The 19012-nt window shown below is 36.7% G+C and overlaps 5 protein-coding genes and 1 long non-coding RNA gene across 16 annotated transcripts in view; 4 read left to right on the top strand and 2 right to left on the bottom strand.

Annotated features, from left to right (window-relative positions):
• The window catches only part of LOC116425562 (protein sidekick), a 133499-nt gene extending 126373 nt beyond the window's left edge, over positions 1 to 7126 (top strand). For all 7 annotated transcript variants that reach the window (XM_076364546.1, XM_076364545.1, XM_076364548.1 and 4 more), the window contains 4 exons: positions 729 to 864; positions 1823 to 1962; positions 2624 to 2894; positions 4421 to 7126. In XM_076364546.1, coding sequence (XP_076220661.1) covers positions 729 to 864; positions 1823 to 1962; positions 2624 to 2894; positions 4421 to 4488 — 615 coding nt within the window. In that variant the 3' untranslated portion in view covers positions 4489 to 7126. The remainder of the gene's footprint in view (positions 1 to 728; positions 865 to 1822; positions 1963 to 2623; positions 2895 to 4420) is intronic.
• LOC116425745 (ribonuclease H2 subunit A) lies at positions 5698 to 8399 on the bottom strand. The gene is made up of 2 exons (XM_031973840.2): positions 8138 to 8399; positions 5698 to 8028 (listed from the first exon to the last, which is right to left on the bottom strand). The coding sequence occupies exons 1-2, from the start codon at positions 8255 to 8257 to the stop codon at positions 7183 to 7185; spliced, it is 966 nt and encodes a 321-aa protein (XP_031829700.1). The 5' UTR covers positions 8258 to 8399; the 3' UTR covers positions 5698 to 7182.
• A 47-nt stretch (positions 8400 to 8446) lies between these two features.
• Positions 8447 to 9801, top strand: LOC116425767 (ubiquitin-like protein 4A). The gene is made up of 3 exons (XM_031973895.2): positions 8447 to 8870; positions 9096 to 9201; positions 9290 to 9801. Exons 1-3 carry the CDS (start codon positions 8823 to 8825, stop codon positions 9586 to 9588), a joined length of 453 nt encoding a protein of 150 aa, XP_031829755.1. The 5' UTR covers positions 8447 to 8822; the 3' UTR covers positions 9589 to 9801.
• On the bottom strand, positions 9737 to 11654 carry Gem2 (Gemin 2). Of its 4 annotated transcripts, none has more exons than XM_031973882.2 (7): positions 11491 to 11654; positions 11333 to 11390; positions 11055 to 11281; positions 10908 to 10992; positions 10505 to 10663; positions 10145 to 10432; positions 9737 to 9901 (listed from the first exon to the last, which is right to left on the bottom strand). In XM_031973882.2, the coding sequence occupies exons 3-7, from the start codon at positions 11159 to 11161 to the stop codon at positions 9809 to 9811; spliced, it is 732 nt and encodes a 243-aa protein (XP_031829742.1). In that variant the 5' UTR covers positions 11162 to 11281; positions 11333 to 11390; positions 11491 to 11654; the 3' UTR covers positions 9737 to 9808. The 4 variants fall into 4 exon arrangements, with proteins under 4 accessions (XP_031829742.1, XP_031829724.1, XP_031829733.1 ...); XM_031973864.1 differs by having other exon boundaries at positions 11055 to 11254; XM_031973873.2 differs by having other exon boundaries at positions 11333 to 11630.
• Positions 11655 to 11822: 168 nt separating this feature from the next.
• On the top strand, positions 11823 to 12980 carry LOC116426028 (uncharacterized). Of its 2 annotated transcripts, none has more exons than XR_012997985.1 (3): positions 11823 to 11892; positions 12614 to 12827; positions 12917 to 12980. It is a non-coding gene; the product is annotated as an uncharacterized LOC116426028 (long non-coding RNA). The 2 variants fall into 2 exon arrangements; XR_004234826.2 differs by lacking the exon at positions 11823 to 11892 and adding an exon at positions 12064 to 12411.
• A 3086-nt stretch (positions 12981 to 16066) lies between these two features.
• LOC116425356 (C1GALT1-specific chaperone 1) lies at positions 16067 to 18983 on the top strand. Its single transcript, XM_031972961.2, has 4 exons — positions 16067 to 16474; positions 16761 to 17750; positions 17829 to 18130; positions 18216 to 18983. The coding sequence occupies exons 2-4, from the start codon at positions 16928 to 16930 to the stop codon at positions 18363 to 18365; spliced, it is 1275 nt and encodes a 424-aa protein (XP_031828821.1). The 5' UTR covers positions 16067 to 16474; positions 16761 to 16927; the 3' UTR covers positions 18366 to 18983.
• Positions 18984 to 19012: the final 29 nt, after the last annotated feature.

Below are 19012 nucleotides of genomic sequence, written 5' to 3'. Positions count from 1 at the left end.
TTTCTACAGCAAAATTCTCAAAAGTCAATTGCAGTGCTCGGTAGTTTCAGTGTTAACCCTTTGAACTCTAGGCTCCAACATTGCACCAGTTATAACATTGAACATTTTAATGAATCAAAGAAACTACCCTAAAATTATTAAATTTTCCACGCATCCAAATTTTCTAACAAGGAAAATAAAAGATCGAAGGAATGTTATAGCATTTTTCATTTTCACTAGAGATACTATAAAAATTAGTTTCTGATAGATTACAATACCATCTGTAGTGCTAAGGGTTAAAATTACATCGAGTTGCTGGTAATTTCAGTGAGAAAAAGGTTCGAGTGCAAAGGGTTGAATAAAAATACCCAGACGAGGATCATCACCCTTTGTCTATTCGCGTCTGCACCTTGAACTTCATCGATTCCCTAGCAAAGAAGTTGATCTTCCTCTGGCCGAGGCTTGATTAAAATAATAGAAGGTTTATCGTGCCTTTAACAATACATTCGACGAGTTCCATTAGTGATTCCCTCGTCAAAGGGATGTATAACTTCCATTTAACGGTCACGTTTCTACCCTAACCTCAACTTTGGTCTCTACCCCCACCCCTCTATTCGTAGCCAGGCACCCTATCAACGTTTGTTCCACGAATCTTCGGGCTCGAACGATTCGTGGAACAACGGGTCGGGTTAATTGATCGGTTAATTGGCCAAGACACGCCTGTTATTTTTCTCCTCTTTGTCTTTCAGATTCACAATTCCACGGAGAGATCGGTCGTCCTCTATTCCGTGAATCTGATGAGCACCGGAAGATACAGATGCGAGGTGTCGGCCGAGGCGCCATCTTTCCCGACGGTGTCCGAACACTCAGATATGGTGGTTGTCGGTAAGATTCACCCCTTTGCCTTGTAATAACGTTTGAGACTCGTGGTGAAGATTTTGACTAGTTAACTGTCTTTGACGAGTATACTCGTCATAGAGAAGTTGCAGGATTTTGTGCCATGACGAGTACACTATGGTAAAAAGTAGTGACCATTGGCTTTTCACAGAAATTACAATTTAACCCTTTGAACTCTGTAGGCTCTAGTATTGCACCAGGAATAATATTAGATATTTTAATGAATCTTAAATAAACTGCCCTACAATTATTAGATTTTTCTAAAAATATATATAAAAATTAGTTGCAGTTGGTCGCTACTTTTTACCGTGACGAGTATACTCGTCATGACACAAAACCCTGCAACTTCTCCATGACGTTTCCGTTCAAGCCATTGGATATTGTCATTGTGAAATGAAGAATTTATTAAAAATGTATTATGCAGTCAATTATAGGCATCTTTATGTAATGTTATTAAATTTAGAAGATTTATTGTAACGTTAAAAAATTCGGTTCCCAATCGGCAAGAAACTGTACTGTAAAAGTTGCAACATTTTGTGATAATTGTGTGGATAAACCACATTATGTTCGCCATGTTTTAACAAAATTCACCGTAACATCCCTTCCTGATTATATACAAACTTGTCACCTAAATATAATATTAAATATATTTCAACTAAAATGTTTTATTTTAAACTAATATAAACATCATAAAAAAATATTACGTGCGAGGATGCGACTCGCTCGGTAGAGTAATATTCAGCCAGGTATTTGTTAAACTAATTCCTAGAAAAATAAATTTATTGCTTTGTTGTATTTCAATTATTTGACTGGTTCTCTTTCGAACACATGTTACGAATTTTACTGATTTTTCTTTTCTAAATTATAATCTGATTTGAGATTATAAACACGTGTTAACAATGATTGTAGGACTCGATGATACTAACGGGTCTTTGAAAATTTCCAGCCCTACCGAAGGTCGGTCCCGTTATCACCGGAAAGCAGGGCAGGCATCATTATCAACTCGGTGACGTGGTGCGGTTCAATTGCACTTCGGAGAAGTCGAAACCAGCCGCCATGCTCAGTTGGTTCATCAACGGGGAGCCAGTAAGTGACTTACGTAGAATCCCCCATGGCTCGCTTTAACGTCATGAGATTGCTTGGGAAAATAAATGAGGTGCAGGGTGTGACACTGCTACAAACACTGAAGAATCTTGTATACCGTTTACTATCATTGAGAGATAATATACTTATTTTTAAAAATTGCTACAAATGATACTTAGAGAAATATCTTTTTAATTTTTTACTCACTGTACGTCACATCCTGTACTTAAATTAAGCTTCAAGAAAAAATCCGAATTACAGTAAAGGAGGTATATAAATGCAACAATAAATGAGGTGCAGGGCGTGACACTGAAGAATCTTGTACACTCAGTACAATCTTTGAGAGATAATATTCTTGTTTTTTTAAAATTGCTACAAATGATACTTAGAAAAATATCTTTTTAATTTTTTACTCACTGTATGTCACATCCTGTACTTAAATTAAGTTTCAAGAAAAAATCTAAATTACAGTAAAGGAGGTATATAAATGCAACAATAAATGAGGTGCAGGGTGTAACACTGAAGAATCTTGTACATCGTGTACAATCTTTAAGAGATAATATTCCCTACATCATCAGAGGAAAAAAAGTCATTCCCAGACGAGACAACGTACACGTGGACAACGTGCGTGTAAGCTGAACCGGCTGGTTTTTGGTTGCGTCAGGTCGACACGCAGTATCTGAAGGGGCCCCACATCGTAGAGGTGGATCGCGAAGGTTTGGAGACAGCGGTGCTTGGCCTGGAGTTCTGTCTGCATAAGAAGAAGCACTTCAAGAGGGGAGACTTGAAGATCAAATGTCTGGCGACGGTGGCGACCGTGTATTGGAAATCGAATGAGCTCAGCATAGAGGTTGAAAAGCCCCTCAAGATGTCGGTAATGGAGAGCAGGGAGACAAGGGCGCAAGGGCACACGCACGCGGAACATATCTTGGGAGGTAAATATAATAGAATAATAATTAACCCTTTGTACGCGAGAGGTGACTCTCTGTCATCATTAGAATTGATATAACAAAATTGCAAAGTGTTATGTATGATATTGGTCCTTTGTACTCGAGAGGTGACTCTCTGTCATTATTTGAATTGATTATAACAAAATTGCAAAGTGTTATGTATGATATTGATCCTTTGCACTCAAGAGGTGACTCTCTGTCATTATTAGAATTGATATAACAAAATTGCAAAGTGTTATGTAAAATATTAACCCTTTGCACTTGAGAGACAACTCACAGTTGTCATTTGGTTTGATACAGTAAAATTACAAAGTTTGATGTTCAACATTAAAGTTCATTTAACGTAACTACCCATGAAACATTAAAATAGAAAAGTTTCTATATTATTTATATTAATATTAATTATAAAACATATCATTGATATTTCATTATAAAATCAGGAATATATCTAGTGAACAAATCTTCACTGAAAACACTGAGTTCCTAAATATAGTGTCGTTTATTGTTTCTAATAACAATATCCATAAAATTAATTTCATTTTCATTATGTAAAATATAGGATTACGACCGTAAATATGTGACGCTGGTAGCGAACGTGTTAATGACTTGGTATTTTATTTCAAAAATCAGTACAGTCCATCAACAAAATATAATCGAAATTTCCATGGAACGTGTTAAGTGAAAGGAACATTTTTATAATTCTCCCCTGTACCATCCCTCCGAAAAGGTGCCAATTAAATCTACGATTTCGAGAGATTATGTCCGATTATCCCGAGGATCTTAGGCCCGAGGTTTTCGAGGAACACATGAGGTTTTCCTGGAACCACTGGAGGGGTAACGGAACTGACCTGCCGAGGAACCGGCAGATTTTCCATAAACGAGTCATTTTTGTTACAACCTTCGTACGGAACACTTCGATTAGCACTCGCCTTCGCAGTGAAATATATTCTCGCGTTTATCAATAAGTAAATTAATTTTCAACTATATGGCAATGTTTTATAATTTCTAATTACTAATATTATTATAAAAAGATCCTTATTCCCACGGAACAATTAAAAATTCTATAAAATCCACTGAAATCTTCAGAAATCTCAAACAATAATAGTAAACAATAACTGAAGAAATAGCTTTCATAAAAAAATGTTTAAAAAACGGTTCAACGGCAGTTCAATTTAACAAATATAAATGCCACTTAATCCTTTCAAATCCGAATCGAATATTTTCCATTATTAATTGTAACGCTTCAAAGTGAACGTGGACATAGAAACGTAGAACTTTATTAACAGAAAACAAAAGTTCAATTTTTTTTAAATTTAATTTAATTTTAATTTATTAGAAGAAAACAAAAGTTTAATTTTCTTTTCTTTTCTTTTCTTTTTAATTTAACTTAATTTTAACTTATTAGAAGAAAAGAAAATTGCGAACAATAAAATATCTTTGTTGAGTTGTACAACAATTAGAAAAGAAACCATAGGGCAAGGGGTTAATGGTGAAATGTTTGTTTGTTTCAGGAAGTGGAAGCAGCACGCTAGCACCATGCATCCTGACGATGATCGCCAGCCTATTCGTGCTACGATAAGAAGAGGATGCCCGGTGTTCGTCGTTTGTGCTCACCCCCCACCCTCTTCAACCTCCACACCCCCATTTAGGCCTCCGATGGAAGCTGTGCGAAGATCACTGTGTACTAAATTAACCGTGTTGTTTCTATTTTTTATAAAGATGCAGTTAGTGGAGTTAGCAGGACATAAATCAGATTCATACCGGGTGTCCTGAAATAAAGAACCACCAGAAACACGGTTGTCAATACCTTCAGAATCGAAAGAATTCTTCATTTATATTTCACCCTTTGAGGTCCATTGATTTTATTAGAGTGCCAGTAGGTCCAAGTGAATTTAACGAAATAAGTCAATTTGAATTGATGAACAAAAAAATACAATTGTAATGAATTCATGTATTTGCTAATGAAAACAAATTATAATTTAAAATTGGTTAACATATGGTCTTTTGAAACAATTTCCTATGTGAATTGCAATTGCATGAACTGTTATAAGTATGTCAATGGAATATGTCCAGTGGTACTTGACAGTGGACCTGTTCAACAAAAATATGATGTCCAGTGATACAGTGGACCGCAAAGGGTTAAACGAGCAATACACGTGTTTCAAGGTGGTCGTATGTTTCTTTTTTTTGGACACCCCGTATGTATATACTTAGCCGAGTACACACGTAATTGGAGCGTTAGAAATGAGGGGTTACGTACAATTGTCGGACCACGAGTCTGTGTACACCTACTGTTGTTCCTTACAGAGAATTTTTATAGAGGTAGAGAGAACCTTTAATAGAGATTCAACGAATTCTTCGTTCGGATTTTCATCTAGAAGAGGGAGGAAAAAAAAATGTGTGGAATTCTATTCGATTTTTACGCTCGCGGATTTTTGTAGAGATTCACGGTCTCTCGTGCCGATGATTGTTTAATTATCTTCAACTCGCGGACGTTCCTTTGAATCGAGACAGTTTTTCCTTTTCGTTCTCCAGGTGTTTGTCAAGTCAATTTTTGATGAGTGTGTTTAGCGCACAGATTTCTGGTACGGCTTAAGGGAGAGAGAGAGGGAGAGAGAGAGAGAGAGAGAGGGAGAGAGAGAGAGAGAGAGAGAGAGGGAGAGAGAGAGAGAGAGAGAGGGAGAGAGAGAGAGAGAGAGAGAGGGAGAGAGAGAGAGAGAGAGAGAGAGAGAGGGAGAGAGAGAGAGAGAGAGAGAGAGGGAGAGAGAGAGAGAGAGAGAGAGAGAGGGAGAGAGAGAGAGAGCATGGTTGTTTAAGAGTTTTTATTCAGTCGTTGACACGATTCAGTGGACAGAGTTTAAACGCAATTGAAATGTATAAGAAATCTATCATCGTCCGTGTATCCCCGTGCACCGGGGAACGCGCAGTTTTCACCCTACGTGTAATTCTTTCCCTCTCCTTTGTCTTTTATATTAGGTAGAGTAAGGAGGGAGAAGGAGAGCGAGAGAACATTTCGAGCAAATGCGAACGGTTCATCCTTGAACGGACTTCGGGTCCATTTGAACCCGAATTAGTAGCGTTTATTTTGAAAAATTAACACTAAAACTACCAGAGGGGTCAAATGACTCATGCCTGATATCTTCTTTTTGCAATTATTAGGAAGGTAACAAATGTTTCTCTGAGAAATTATTAAAGAAATTCATTTAGCACTGCGCAGATTGAATTATACATCAATTAAAGTCTCAACAGATATGCACTCTTGGAGTTTCTATAGTGAAATTTTCAAAAGTCAATTGAAGTACTCGGTAGTTTTAGTGTTAAGTTCGCTTTTACTTATTATTAGTATCTAACCCTTTGCACTCGGAAGTTTCTCACAAATATTCAACATTTTCTAAATTAAGTTAATTAATAAATTAGATAAAGTAAGCAATAAAGCTATTTTATTGAAATGTTTCACATAGCAATACAAAGTTTTATATAAAATAGTAAACATTCAACTTCATAGTTTTGCTGTATCAAATCAATGACTAAGTCACCTCTCGAGTGCAGAGGGTCAATGGTGAACACGTAGAACTCGAGTGTGTAATTAGAATAGCAGTCAATCTTAATCGTTAGAAATTGTTTATAATTTATCATGGTAAACCGTCACAAATGTAAACGATGATTTCGAAGCGTAAGAATTTGTGTATATCAAAATGGAGCCGGTAGCCCGTTGGCGGATGAATTGATAATCATCGCGATGCCTGTGTGAGTGCAAGAGAGCGTGACAATGAGTGAATGCCCAAACGTATTTATAATCGAATTGTACACGAGTGTTTCTATCGTCCAGTCGCCAGTGAACAAGGAAGATTCAGCCCAGTGAGAGGCGAACGGTCTCTCACGTCGTAGCTTTTATCAATCTAGTCGCTATTAATCGGCAGCAATGATACGTTATATCCTAGAGTTATCGTGAGCTGTGTGTGTACGCGCGCGCGAGCATGTGGCGTGTTGTGTTTAACCAAAGAACATCCGCGCTATCACATTCCTAATTGTTACTTAACCGCAGCGAGAGGCATAGAGTGTTGTAGAGAGTCATCGCTGCTCGTACTGACACTCTGTGTACGATTTAAGCGTAAGGACATACAATCTGTACATATGTACATAAATCGATTCGGCTTTTATCTTTAACTTAACGTTCTGGTAAAATAAACCCGACGACTACGTCGACAAATAAGTGACGGGAACCGTGTGTGTTCAGAGTGTTCCATTGTATGTTTTAATTGATCCGTAACCATCATAAGGTAGAGGTACTGAAAAGACATCTCTCTGTGAAGAACGGGTGACGTTTCTTCTGTGGTAGGCATGATCTTGCCGGTGATCTGGCGAAGAAGTTTGAAATCTTTTGCTCCCCCGGTGTCGTTGCATCCTCCACCTCTTCCCATTCGACAGACAAAGCTTGCGACTCTAAGATCTTCTCTGCGGTGGACCAGCTGAACCTGACTATTTGTGGGAACCCAAACACAGGATCTACATTTTCAGAGAGCCACTTCTTTGTTTCCGGATCGTTCGGATACCCACTCCCGTATTCTGTTTTAATGTCCCCCTCGAGGAACTGCCATGCCCTTATAGCGTGATCACGGGAAACCTTGGCACAGATACTGGCTGCGCTTACAATAGGATAAGTGGAGTCAGCCTTTTTAGCTACAACTATCTTCAGGCCAGGGAAAATTTGCTCCAGTCTAGCCTGATACTTTTCTGGCTTGCCCACTGTGTCCACATAGATCTCTGTGATCTGTGCTCCAGCCTCGATTACCCTTTTAGCCAACTCGATCGCTGAAACCATGGATACTTCGTTCAGAGATGTTTTGCTGCGTCTGTTCATGCTGTTCGATATAGTATTAGGTGATATGACATCCACAGCCCAACCCATGGCTCCTTCGTTGTTGCAAATTTCATCGAAAATCACGTCTCTTTTCTCCTCTGTCAAGCTTTTCGAATCAGCACAGCCTAGATCTACTAGGAGCTCTTTGTTGGACAATGGGGCATAAGAGATCCCATAAACCATGGGTCCAAGAACTGGTCCACGTCCAGCTTCGTCAATACCTAATTGACAAGGCTCATCTTTGCAGATTTGTGGCACCTAACAATATATAACATTGCAGTTAACGTAGAAAACAGTGTGTTGCGTTCTTTACCAGCAAATAACAAACCAATAGGATAACAAGTAAGTAAGACAGTGTTAATGTTACCTTCGATAAGTGAACTTTGTTAATGCTATGATCCCAAGCCATAAAATACGGAGTTAAATCACCTCTGCAGGTAATTGGAGTATTTTCCGCCGGGTCAGTACCATTTTCTTCTGATTTCATTTTGTTAAGACTGACGTGCGAAACGTAGGATACCTAACCTCAAAAAAAGAAGCGTTACAACGTTCGGACTAACCGCCAAAAACAAAGCAACGATATCGATAGGTTATATCGAAACACGAGCTTGGCGCTGCGAGTCAGCCATTAAATATTACAACATGAGAAAGAGCTTTCATTTTCGTTGGTAACTGTTGGTAGTCGAAGTGGGATAGAAAAGTGTTCTAATCGTCGGTAATTGAACGATCGATCGTTGGTTAAGAAAGGAGAAACAGACGGACATCTCAATGGCGTGAGCATGTCGATAAACGAACATCTATAGATATAAACTCTCGCATTGCATATCGAAAAACAGTTATCTTGGACTACTACCTGTGTGCATGTGTCGCGTGTCCTCGGTAGAAATAGTTGATGACGCTGTGGGGTACAGATGTTTTCGAAGAATAGAACATAACCTGTAAATAAAATATTCGGACTGTTGTCTGTATCGTTTAGAAGTTCGATCTTGCCAAAAATTTGAGTTTCACGCGCTCGTACTGATCGTTACGTGTTGCCACGAGCAGATCGCAACATGAAAGTTGTCGTGAAGAAGCTCCCAGGAAAAGGATGTGTTGTTGACGTGAGTAACAGGCAATCTAGCTTGCTTATTCTTTTACTTGGTTTCCATTCACCAGAACGTTTCGCAACGAATTTCATTTTATTACCGTATTACGTTCTTTAACGTTTATTTCACATGCGATGCCCTTATTCTTCTTCTTGGAGTCGTTACTTTTTTTCATTGATACATAGCATACATTTTATGTTTATCTGCAATTGTTATTACATCATCTTTTTGTACAATCAGATTATGCCTTCGGATACAGTGTTGCAGCTAAAGCATAAAGTCAGCAATCTAATGGGCATAGAAGTATCGCAACAGAAACTGTTATACAATGGCAAAGCGTTAGCTGGTAAGACCCGTTTAGATCAATTCTACATAAGAGTTTAAGTCAATAAATCATGCGTAGGATGGGAACAATATAAAGTTATTATTTTTAGATGCGAATCCTTTGAGTTTTTATCCGGATATCAAAGATGGGTGTAGATTGCACATGTTGGTTATTAAAAAGACAGAGGAAGGATCTAGCAAAGGAAAGGCAGTGCAACGCAAATCGGGCATATATCTGTTACGACATGAAATCTCTAGAGTTTTGAGATATTATTACACAGAATCTGACACAGATTCTATAGTCAATAAATTGTTAAAAATCTTGCAGAATAAAGTGGATAACCTTAGTTATGACGACTTAGAACGATTAGCAACCGCACTACTCCAGGATCAGGAAAATATAGCTTAAGGATACTTGGATTTTCCAACTTTGCTTATTATTTGATTATTGTAATACACTTATTTAATTAAAGCGTTATCTTATTATACCCATAAGGAATCGATAGCATACTCTTTAAATAAATATAAGGGAAAGGTGTACAAGAAGTAATGCATACTGAATGTATAAAAAAATTGACTTTATTAAAACAGATAAATATCATTCTAATTTCACATTAGGAAACAGACTTTTATGGGTCAGCCATGTCAAGTTGACGGAAATACCTTGCAACTAGGCATATAAATAAATTCAATGCCCCTATTTCATGTACTTCCAAGTTTTTCTAGAAAAACAAAGAAAAGAAAATAAATATACAAAGTTAATGTATAGTTCGACAATTTACTAGGAGTTCGACAAACTACATTTTTGTACCTTCTTTTAACATAAATCGTAGGTTTGACTAACTTTCTTTTATTTCACCAAATTACTCTAATCATTTTTAAATGACAAAATTTATGTACAACCATGCAATAAAATTGATTTGTTAGAAAATGTAAATTTTAATTCATTGATGATTATGCATTACCGAATTTGCACGAATGACAGAGCACGTCCTGGCTAAACTACGTAAACAAGAACATGTGTCTGGTGTTAAAGGCATTTCCAGGATCACCAATAGTGCATACAACCACTGACCCAGCTTATGGTTTATCTGTTTTTGAACCTCTATATACTCTATCAGGTATTCCAATATTTGTTCCACCATTGGTTGATTTAAGGAGAATATAATACCCAAGGTTGGAACAGTCTCCTTCTGGTCTTCGTAACTACCAGAGCAAAATTTAATCCAAGCTTCCTCATCGTCTACACATGGCTGAAAAATTCAACAGGTAATGATAAAAGAAATTTTATTGTTTTACTATGTGCAAAATATATCTGTACTCACCAAATTAATATGTTTAAGTTTATATTTATGTTTGACTGTCTGAAATTCATCTTTTATTTGGCTTATGTATAATCTCATATTTGAGAAATCCGATAACTGACACTGTTGCCAGTGTAATGTCGGTCCTAACCGTGATGGTGCTTCTATACATCCTAATAACTTGGAATGTTTGGATTATTATCACACAGATTGTTCTTATAATATTTGGCGTAACTTCACTATAGTGTTATGCTACTGGCAGTAATGAAACAAATGTTATTTCTGTGGGATCCTTTCATTGATACTATTAGCAGAATATGTTAGAATCAAGTAACACCAAACATTCTAAGAATATAACCTACATATTCCATTAACTTATAAATGTCTTAAATTCAGAATTTTAACAAAGTGCCTGGACACTTACAGGTTCAACATCAATGGTGGGACACCTAAAGTGACTGGAATCTATGTTTGCCACTACCACATCCGCACATTGTTGTGCTTCTATTCTATAACGTAAAGTTGATACATACATCCATCAACGCAACATGCAATTCATTAGTTTACTTACATCACTCTTTTGATATACTCCTCTCCGGAAGCTGGTGGTAAAGAAAGATTCATTTCATCATCAATCTTCCCTACTAAGAATGCCGGTTCTTGCAAACAATCCATCATTTCTTCTTTAAATTACTCCACGTTATTCTGTTTACACCAAGCTTGTGAGAGGTTATCTTTCATTCAATAAACGAATGATTTAGAAACCAACTTCTATAGTAAATATATGGAATAACAAATCTATTAAAGGACATCACAACAGTGAGTAATAATATGATATATATCACTCACTTCAAGGATACACAAACTTCGATTGCTTGCCAATGCTCGATGACAACTACAGACTGCACTACAATACATATTAAAGTTGAGTGTACTAAATATTTGTTACGTTAAGATGCACATTATTATTTTCACCGTAAAATCCTATGTGAATACTGGCAACTAACCAATTACGCAAAAACCAATACTTCTTGCCAATTTTCGCCACACCAAATTAAAGCTGAAGGTAAAATCACGTTTGCGTGACAGCGGCCGTAAACAAAATCGCCATTTTTAACCTAGAAAACAGAATTTTTCGTAAGCCCGTAATGTGTAAGATAAGGATAGATACATAGCTGCAAAACGGAAAACAATAAATGATTCGTAGCACCATCTATTAAGAGAACTCTCAAACTTGTTATCAAATAATACCTCACGTTGTTCCCGCTAGATGGCAGCAATCAAAACCTATATCTGTCCTTCTCAGTTCTGTATATTTTTCCTTGTCTTTCCTACTACAGGAAATGCTGCGCCACCTACTGAGAGAACGCTCAACTTCATGTCACATTGTACTACACTATCACCTCCAGGTAACGTCTGTCAGCTATAACCCCTATGCATACTCCCGGACACTTTTGTAACTGGTTCCTTATCCAGGGTTGGTAATCGAATCCTGCGGATACATGTTGGTACTATTTGGTCAGAAGTTACACAGTACTCCCAATAGATGGCGAGGTGTCACATGACGGGTGGGGGTTTCTCACACCGATTCCGGTGGTCTCTTACGGGGGTTCGAGGAGCTTCTCACACCGATTCCAGACATCTCGCGCGATGGTTCGAGGGGTTTCTCACATCGATTCCAGGGGCCGGTCTCTCGCGGGGGTTCCATGGGTTTCTCACACCGATTTCGTAGGACTCTCGCGACAGTATAAGGGATTTCTCAAACCGATTTCGGAGGTCTCCCGCGAAGGTCTGTCGAGCATCCTAGAGGGGTTTCTCTGGACGATTCAGGGAATATTTCGCGACGGTTTAAGGGGCTTCTCACACCAATTCCGGAGGTCTCTTCCGGGTGTTGCAAAGATTTCTTGAAGGAGTTCTTTTTTGGAGTGGTTTGTGTCAAAAAAGTCAATTTTGAGCTTCTTTAGTTTGAGCTCTATATTTTAGAGCTTTCGAGCCATTTTCGGGAGAATTTAAATGTGCAGAGAGTGAAATTTTGAGCTTTTTTAGTTTGAGCTCGTGGTTTTGGAGCGTTTCAGTCATTTTTGGGAGTAACTGTACTATTTAGCTAATGGCTTGGACGTTTTACTGTAGATGACGCTGACAAGTGACGAGGAAAACTGTATGGCGGGCCATCTAGCGAGAGTATAGTTGTACTATTTGGCGAGCAGCTTGGACGACGCAGCCGAACGATAGCGATGCGTTCAGCGCCATCTAACCGTGGTTTGGCTATACTAATTCTCTAGTAGCTTGAGCGTTTTATTATAGATGGCACTGATCGCTCGAATATTCCAGGGAATTTAAAATTGTAATTATTGCCCTCATACAATCTTTAGTTGTGTTTAACATTATTTACGTATATCTGCAGTATCCCAATGTTAAACTGGTGCGTTTTAGCTACAGTTTGGCGTGCTGGAGTGTGAAGGAATCTTGTAGAACTTCGGCAAGGACTCAATGGAAGCTTAAAATTAATAATTAAATTATGTACAACGCTTTTGTACTACACATGTCAATGTAAAGAAATGATTGGAAATAAATAAATTGATTAATATTGTAAAGCTTGTGATTTTTATTTCACCGTACCCCACACAGGAATATAATGGTAAAGGAGGTATCCGAAAAATAATAAAATTCTCAGAGTCGCGAAACTTCTTTAGTATCATGCTCTTCCAGTACAGCACTGGAATTTCCGAGATCCTCTTCAAATTTCTCGCCTCCGGAATGTTTAGATTTTAAGGATACCTCTTTTAGTATCATGTTCTCCTAGTAAGAACCTCAGATTTCGAGATCCGCCTGAAATTTCCCGCCCTTTGATTCGTTTACGTTTTTCGGATACCTCTTTTAGCATCATGTTCTCCTAATACAAAACTCAGATTTCGAGATATGCCTGAAATTTCCCGCCCCCTGATTTGTTTACGTTTTTCGGGAAGCTCTTTTAGCATCATGTTCTCCTAATACAAAACTCAGATTTTCTGGTTCCATTTCAAATTTTGCGGCCCGGAGAGACTTCTTACTAGGAGAACATGATATCAAAGGAGGTATTCGAAAAATGTAAACAAATCAAAAGGCGGGAAATTTCTGGCGGATCTCGAAATCTGAGTTTTGTATTAGGAGAACATGATGCTAAAAGAGGTATCCGAAAAACGTAAACAAACCAAAAGGCGGGAAATTTCTGGCGGATCTCGAAATCTGAGTTTCTTACTAGGAGAACATGATGTCAAAGGAGGTATTTGAAAAACGTAAACAAACCAAAAGGCGGGAAATTTCCAGCGGATCTCGAAATCTGAGTTTCTTACTCGGAGAACATGATGTTAAAAGAGGTATCCGAAAAACGTAAACAAACCAAAAGGCGGGAAATTTCTGGCGGATCTCGAAATCTGAGTTTCTTACTAGGAGAACATGATGTTAAAAGAGGTATCCGAAAAACGTAAACAAACCAAAAGGCGGGAAATTTCTGGCGGATCTCGAAATCTGAGTTTCTTACTAGGAGAACATGATGTTAAAAGAGGTATCCGAAAAACGTAAACAAACCAAAAGGCGGGAAATTTCTGGCGGATCTCGAAATCTGAGTTTCTTACTAGGAGAACATGATGTTAAAAGAGGTATCCGAAAAACGTAAACAAACCAAAAGGCGGGAAATTTCTGGCGGATCTCGAAATCTGAGTTTCTTACTAGGAGAACATGATGTCAAAGGAGGTATTTGAAAAACGTAAACAAACCAAAAGGCGGGAAATTTCTGGCGGATCTCGAAATCTGAGTTTCTTACTAGGAGAACATGATATCGAAGGAGGTATCCGAAAAATGTAAACAAACCAAAAGACGGGAAATTTCCCGCTTATCTCGAAATCTGAGTTTCTTACTAGGAGAACATGATATCGAAGGAGGTATCCGAAAAATGTAAACAAACCAAAAGACGGGAAATTTCCAGCGGATCTCGAAATCTGAGTTTTGTATTAGGAGAACATGATACTAAAAGAGGTATCCGAAAATTCTAAACATTCCAGGGGCGGGAAATTGAAAAGGATCTCGGAAATTCGAGTGACATACTGGAAGAGCATGATACTAAAAAAGTTTCACGACTCTGAGAATTTTATTATTTTTCGGATACCTCCTTTACCATTATATTCCTGTGTGGGGTACGGTGAAATAAAAATCACAAGCTTTACAATATTAATCAATTTATTTATTTCCAATCATTTCTTTACATTGACATGTGTAGTACAAAAGCGTTGTACATAATTTAATTATTAATTATAAGCTTCCATTGAGTCCTTGCCGAAGTTCTACAAGATTCCTTCACACTCCAGCACGCCAAACTGTAGCTAAAACCCACCAGTTTAACGTTGGGACACTGCAAAAATACGTAAATAATGTTAAACACAACTAAAGATTGTATGAGGGCAATAATTACAATTTTAAATTCCCTGGAATAGCCGCGCAATCAGCGCCATCTATGCTAAAACCCTCAAGCTACTCTAGAAATAGTATAGCCAAATCTAACGGCCAAGCTGCTCGCCAAATAGTACAACTATACTCTCGCTAGATGGCCTGCTATACAGTTTTTCTCGTCACTTGTCAACGCCATCTACAATAAAACGTCTAAGTCATTAGCCAAATAGTACACTTACTCCCAAAAATGGCTGAAAAGCTCCACAACCTCTAGCTCAAACTAAAAAAGCTCAAAATTGACTTTTTTGACACAAACCACTCCAAAAAATAACTCTTTCAAGAAACCCTTGCAACACCCGGAAAGGACCTCCGGAATCGGTGTGAGAAGCCCCTTAAACCGTCGCGAAATATCCACCTGAATCGTCCAGAGAAACCTCTCTAGGATGCTCAACAGACCCCCACAAGAGACCCCCGGAATCGTTGTGAGAAACCCCTCGAACCCCTACGAGAGACCCCCACGAGAGATCCCATGGATCGATGTGCGAAACCCCTCGAACCGTCGCGTGAGACCTCTGGAATCGGTATGAGAAGCTCCTCGAACTCTCGCGAGAGGCACCCTGAATTATGATGGATATCACTGGGTAGTGGAAACGAGGCAACAGCAACAGGAACAGCAAAAATGTTCAGTTTAGGATTTTGTTTTTCCTTTTTAGAATTCGGTACATAGTTAAATATTTTCTTTATGCAATAAATATAAACGTTAAAATTAATTGTTCATTGTCAGATATTTCATAAATATTGTGTTAATAACATGAAATAGTTGAGTAAAAAAATCAGTTTTTAAAATTTCGGTACCTTATCCTGTAGCCAATGTGTCGGTAATGTAGATTATAGATAAAGTCAATTTCTGTTTGTTTTTTGAAATTAACTATAAATTTTAAAATTCTTTCGTTAATATCCGTGATATTCTTTTTGTAAATGGTCAGTGAGAAACAAGTCGTCATAGAAGTTGGTCGATAAAAATATTTCAACATTATAATTTAGTGAACATTGTAAATAAATATATTGAATATAGAAACACGAAAATTTACTTATTAATTCTAATTCCTAACACTTTGTTGCGTTACCATGTAAAACCAGCCTAAGTCGATATGACAGGCTGTGACACGAAAAGGATAACGAACTCCTCGGGCTCTCATGAGCGTGTGACAAAATTTCACATTGCTTGTTATATATATCCTATACCTTACTGTATCGAGATTGTGTATATGAGCAGTTTTATTTAGTGTTTAATCAACAGGTAAAAGTAGGTATTGTATGAGTACCTTGTGAGGGGAATGTCACTAGAATGGACACGGGCACCGATTTAGTAACCTTGATCTAAATAAACCACGTGTTGGTTATTTTGCCGTGGAGATACACTGGAAGTTCAAGAAATTAATTATTGTTTAAAATAATTCAAAACCAAGAATCGTTATTATGTTACATTTCTTTTTATATCGTTGAATGTTTTTTGATGTGTATTACGTTCAAAACTGATGAAATTAATCATCAAATTGTAAAATGGTGAATAAAATTTTTGCTATTCTAAACTTAGATAACTTAAGCTATTTAATAAAATCTGTCCCTTCATTAAATACGAATAAATTAATAATCTATTCTATTTTATATATGGAATACCATGTGATAGATAATATCTTAATTGTCTAATTCTTGTAACAATTTGTTATGATGATATTGAGTAGACTTTTACTGTTAATGTTTAAAACATGTTTAAATTTACCTGTTAACCTAATTTCCTCCTATTTACATATTCTAGAATCATTTAACATTTGTTTATTCGTTGTTTTAGGCTTATTATCCTACAGCTAACAAATTATGTATAAGATAATTTCATCTTATGATCAAGAAAAGAAAATTCACCAAGCATGATTCAATGTTCATAAATTCCATGTTGACAGTTTTCCAAGATAAGACTGATAGGAATGTATAATTACAGATTATTACCTTAACTATAAAATGTATCGTAATTGTTTCAAATTAAGGTCCACGTTTTTTATGGGATTTGGAATTGGTTTCATTTGTACGTTATTTGTGTTTATTTCTCATGATCTATTTAGTATTATATCCACTTGTGAAAGCACTTTGCAAAGCTCTAGTATTGGAAGGAAAAGTACTCTCCTTAAGTGGCTCACTGATACATGGAACAGTGAAGAGATCATTATTCAAGCCTGGAAAAATGAAACATTTGGAGGAAAACATACCTACAATATGTGGTTGAAAAATAAGAATGTAAGAATTAATAACATTGATATGGATTCCTACCTTTATGGACACAAAAAACAGGAAAAATTGGAATCCGATTGGCTGAGCTCCAATGTTCAAATTACTTGTGTTGTTTTTGTGAAAAAAATGAAGCTAGCAAACTCTATTTGGAACACATGGGGAAAACATTGTAACAATATTTATTTTTTTGGTCAAGAGAAAGATTCTGTGGTGCCTATAATAACTTTTGAAATGAAATTTGTATCCTCGTTTCAACTTCTGTGCGAAGCACTAAATTATGTTTGGAAAGACAACAAAAGTTTGGAGTGGCTTATCTTGGTGAAAGATGATACATTAGTTATTCCTGAGAATCTACGATACATGCTTGCTCCACTGAATCACACGGAAGATCATTATTTAGGTCATGCAGTTGTATTGTGGGGGCAACCATATAACGTTGCGAATGCAGGATATGTGATAAGTTTGGGAGTTCTCAGAAAACTAATTAACATGTTTGATAATTCTGAAAAGTGTATAGCTGGTGGTAAATATTGGAAACAAGAGGATTATTATCTTGGTAAATACTTAGATACTCTTAACTTCACATGGAAAAATAATACAACATGTTTGAAATATAATTATTAAAAATTTTCAGCTAAACACTTAGCATCTATGGGAATTTATCCTTCTGATACAAGAGATCAATATTTACGGGGTACATTCCATGGGTATTCTTTACAGTCATTGTTATGGGGTGTTGTTAAAACTGGAAGTTATTGGACTCGTGCTGTGTATCCAATACAAAATGAGTGTTGCTCCTTTAGGTCTGTTACTTTTAATGTTGGAGAATCCGATAAAATGCATACACTGCATTATCTATTATATAACTTGCATGTCCTGAAGGAGGAAGGTATTTTTGGAACTAGAAAACCACCAACAATTATACCTGATGAAGATGTATGTTTACTATACTATTGTACCTTATTTCTAATATATTTTAATAAAGAAAAATTCAAAACTAATTGAATATTATTGATTTTAGGTATGGAAGATTGCATTGAAAGAAGAATTTAATATTACAGATTTGCATAATATTTCTACCGATGCTTATTACGAGATTTGGCATTCAAAATATTCCGAACCTGAGCAGCTAATGATGAAGAATCATCGGCAAAAAGTTTTAGATATATGACATCTATTTCATTCCTTCATAACATTTAGACTGCCTTTTAGCTGCATTTTTAATATATTATTTTTTTTAATAATTGTTATAATGTTATTTCTATAACGAAGTTTAACGGCTGTTATAGTTATTGTTCATATATTATTTTTCCATGTATTTTTTCGATATACACGTATTGTGTTTGTACGCTTAATAATCTACATTGATATGAGTGCGGTAACAGTGGAATGGTAGTTTGATAACTATTTCCCTTGTTATGCCATTGCTGCCTTATCTGACTAATTAGAGACCTATTAATTCTTAATGGCCGTGATAATCAAATCACATTTCCAGGCGTAAATGTGTTTCACAAATGTAGAACACTATCTTTTTAGCGCATACAACTTAAATGATCTATTCTTTGATGATAGAGACACACATATCACGAGTTTAAAGTCCTACCTGTGAATTAACATTTATAGTACCTGATATATTGCACATATGCTTTTATATACAACTATTTTTATAATGAATTCTACATACGAGAATTTGTATGTAATATACTCTAATCTATGACAATAAATATTTAATTTTCCAGAAGTAACAATTTTCGTTTATCGTTCAACACCATTTGTTTACACCCAATTCTCATCTGAAACATATTTTTTTCTTCGAAT

Source organism: Nomia melanderi, chromosome 2, assembly GCF_051020985.1.
Source record: "Nomia melanderi isolate GNS246 chromosome 2, iyNomMela1, whole genome shotgun sequence".
Lineage (NCBI taxonomy): Eukaryota > Metazoa > Arthropoda > Insecta > Hymenoptera > Halictidae > Nomia > Nomia melanderi.
The sequence above is the reverse complement of the archived record's forward strand: the minus strand, read 5'-3'. Positions and strand labels throughout refer to the sequence as shown.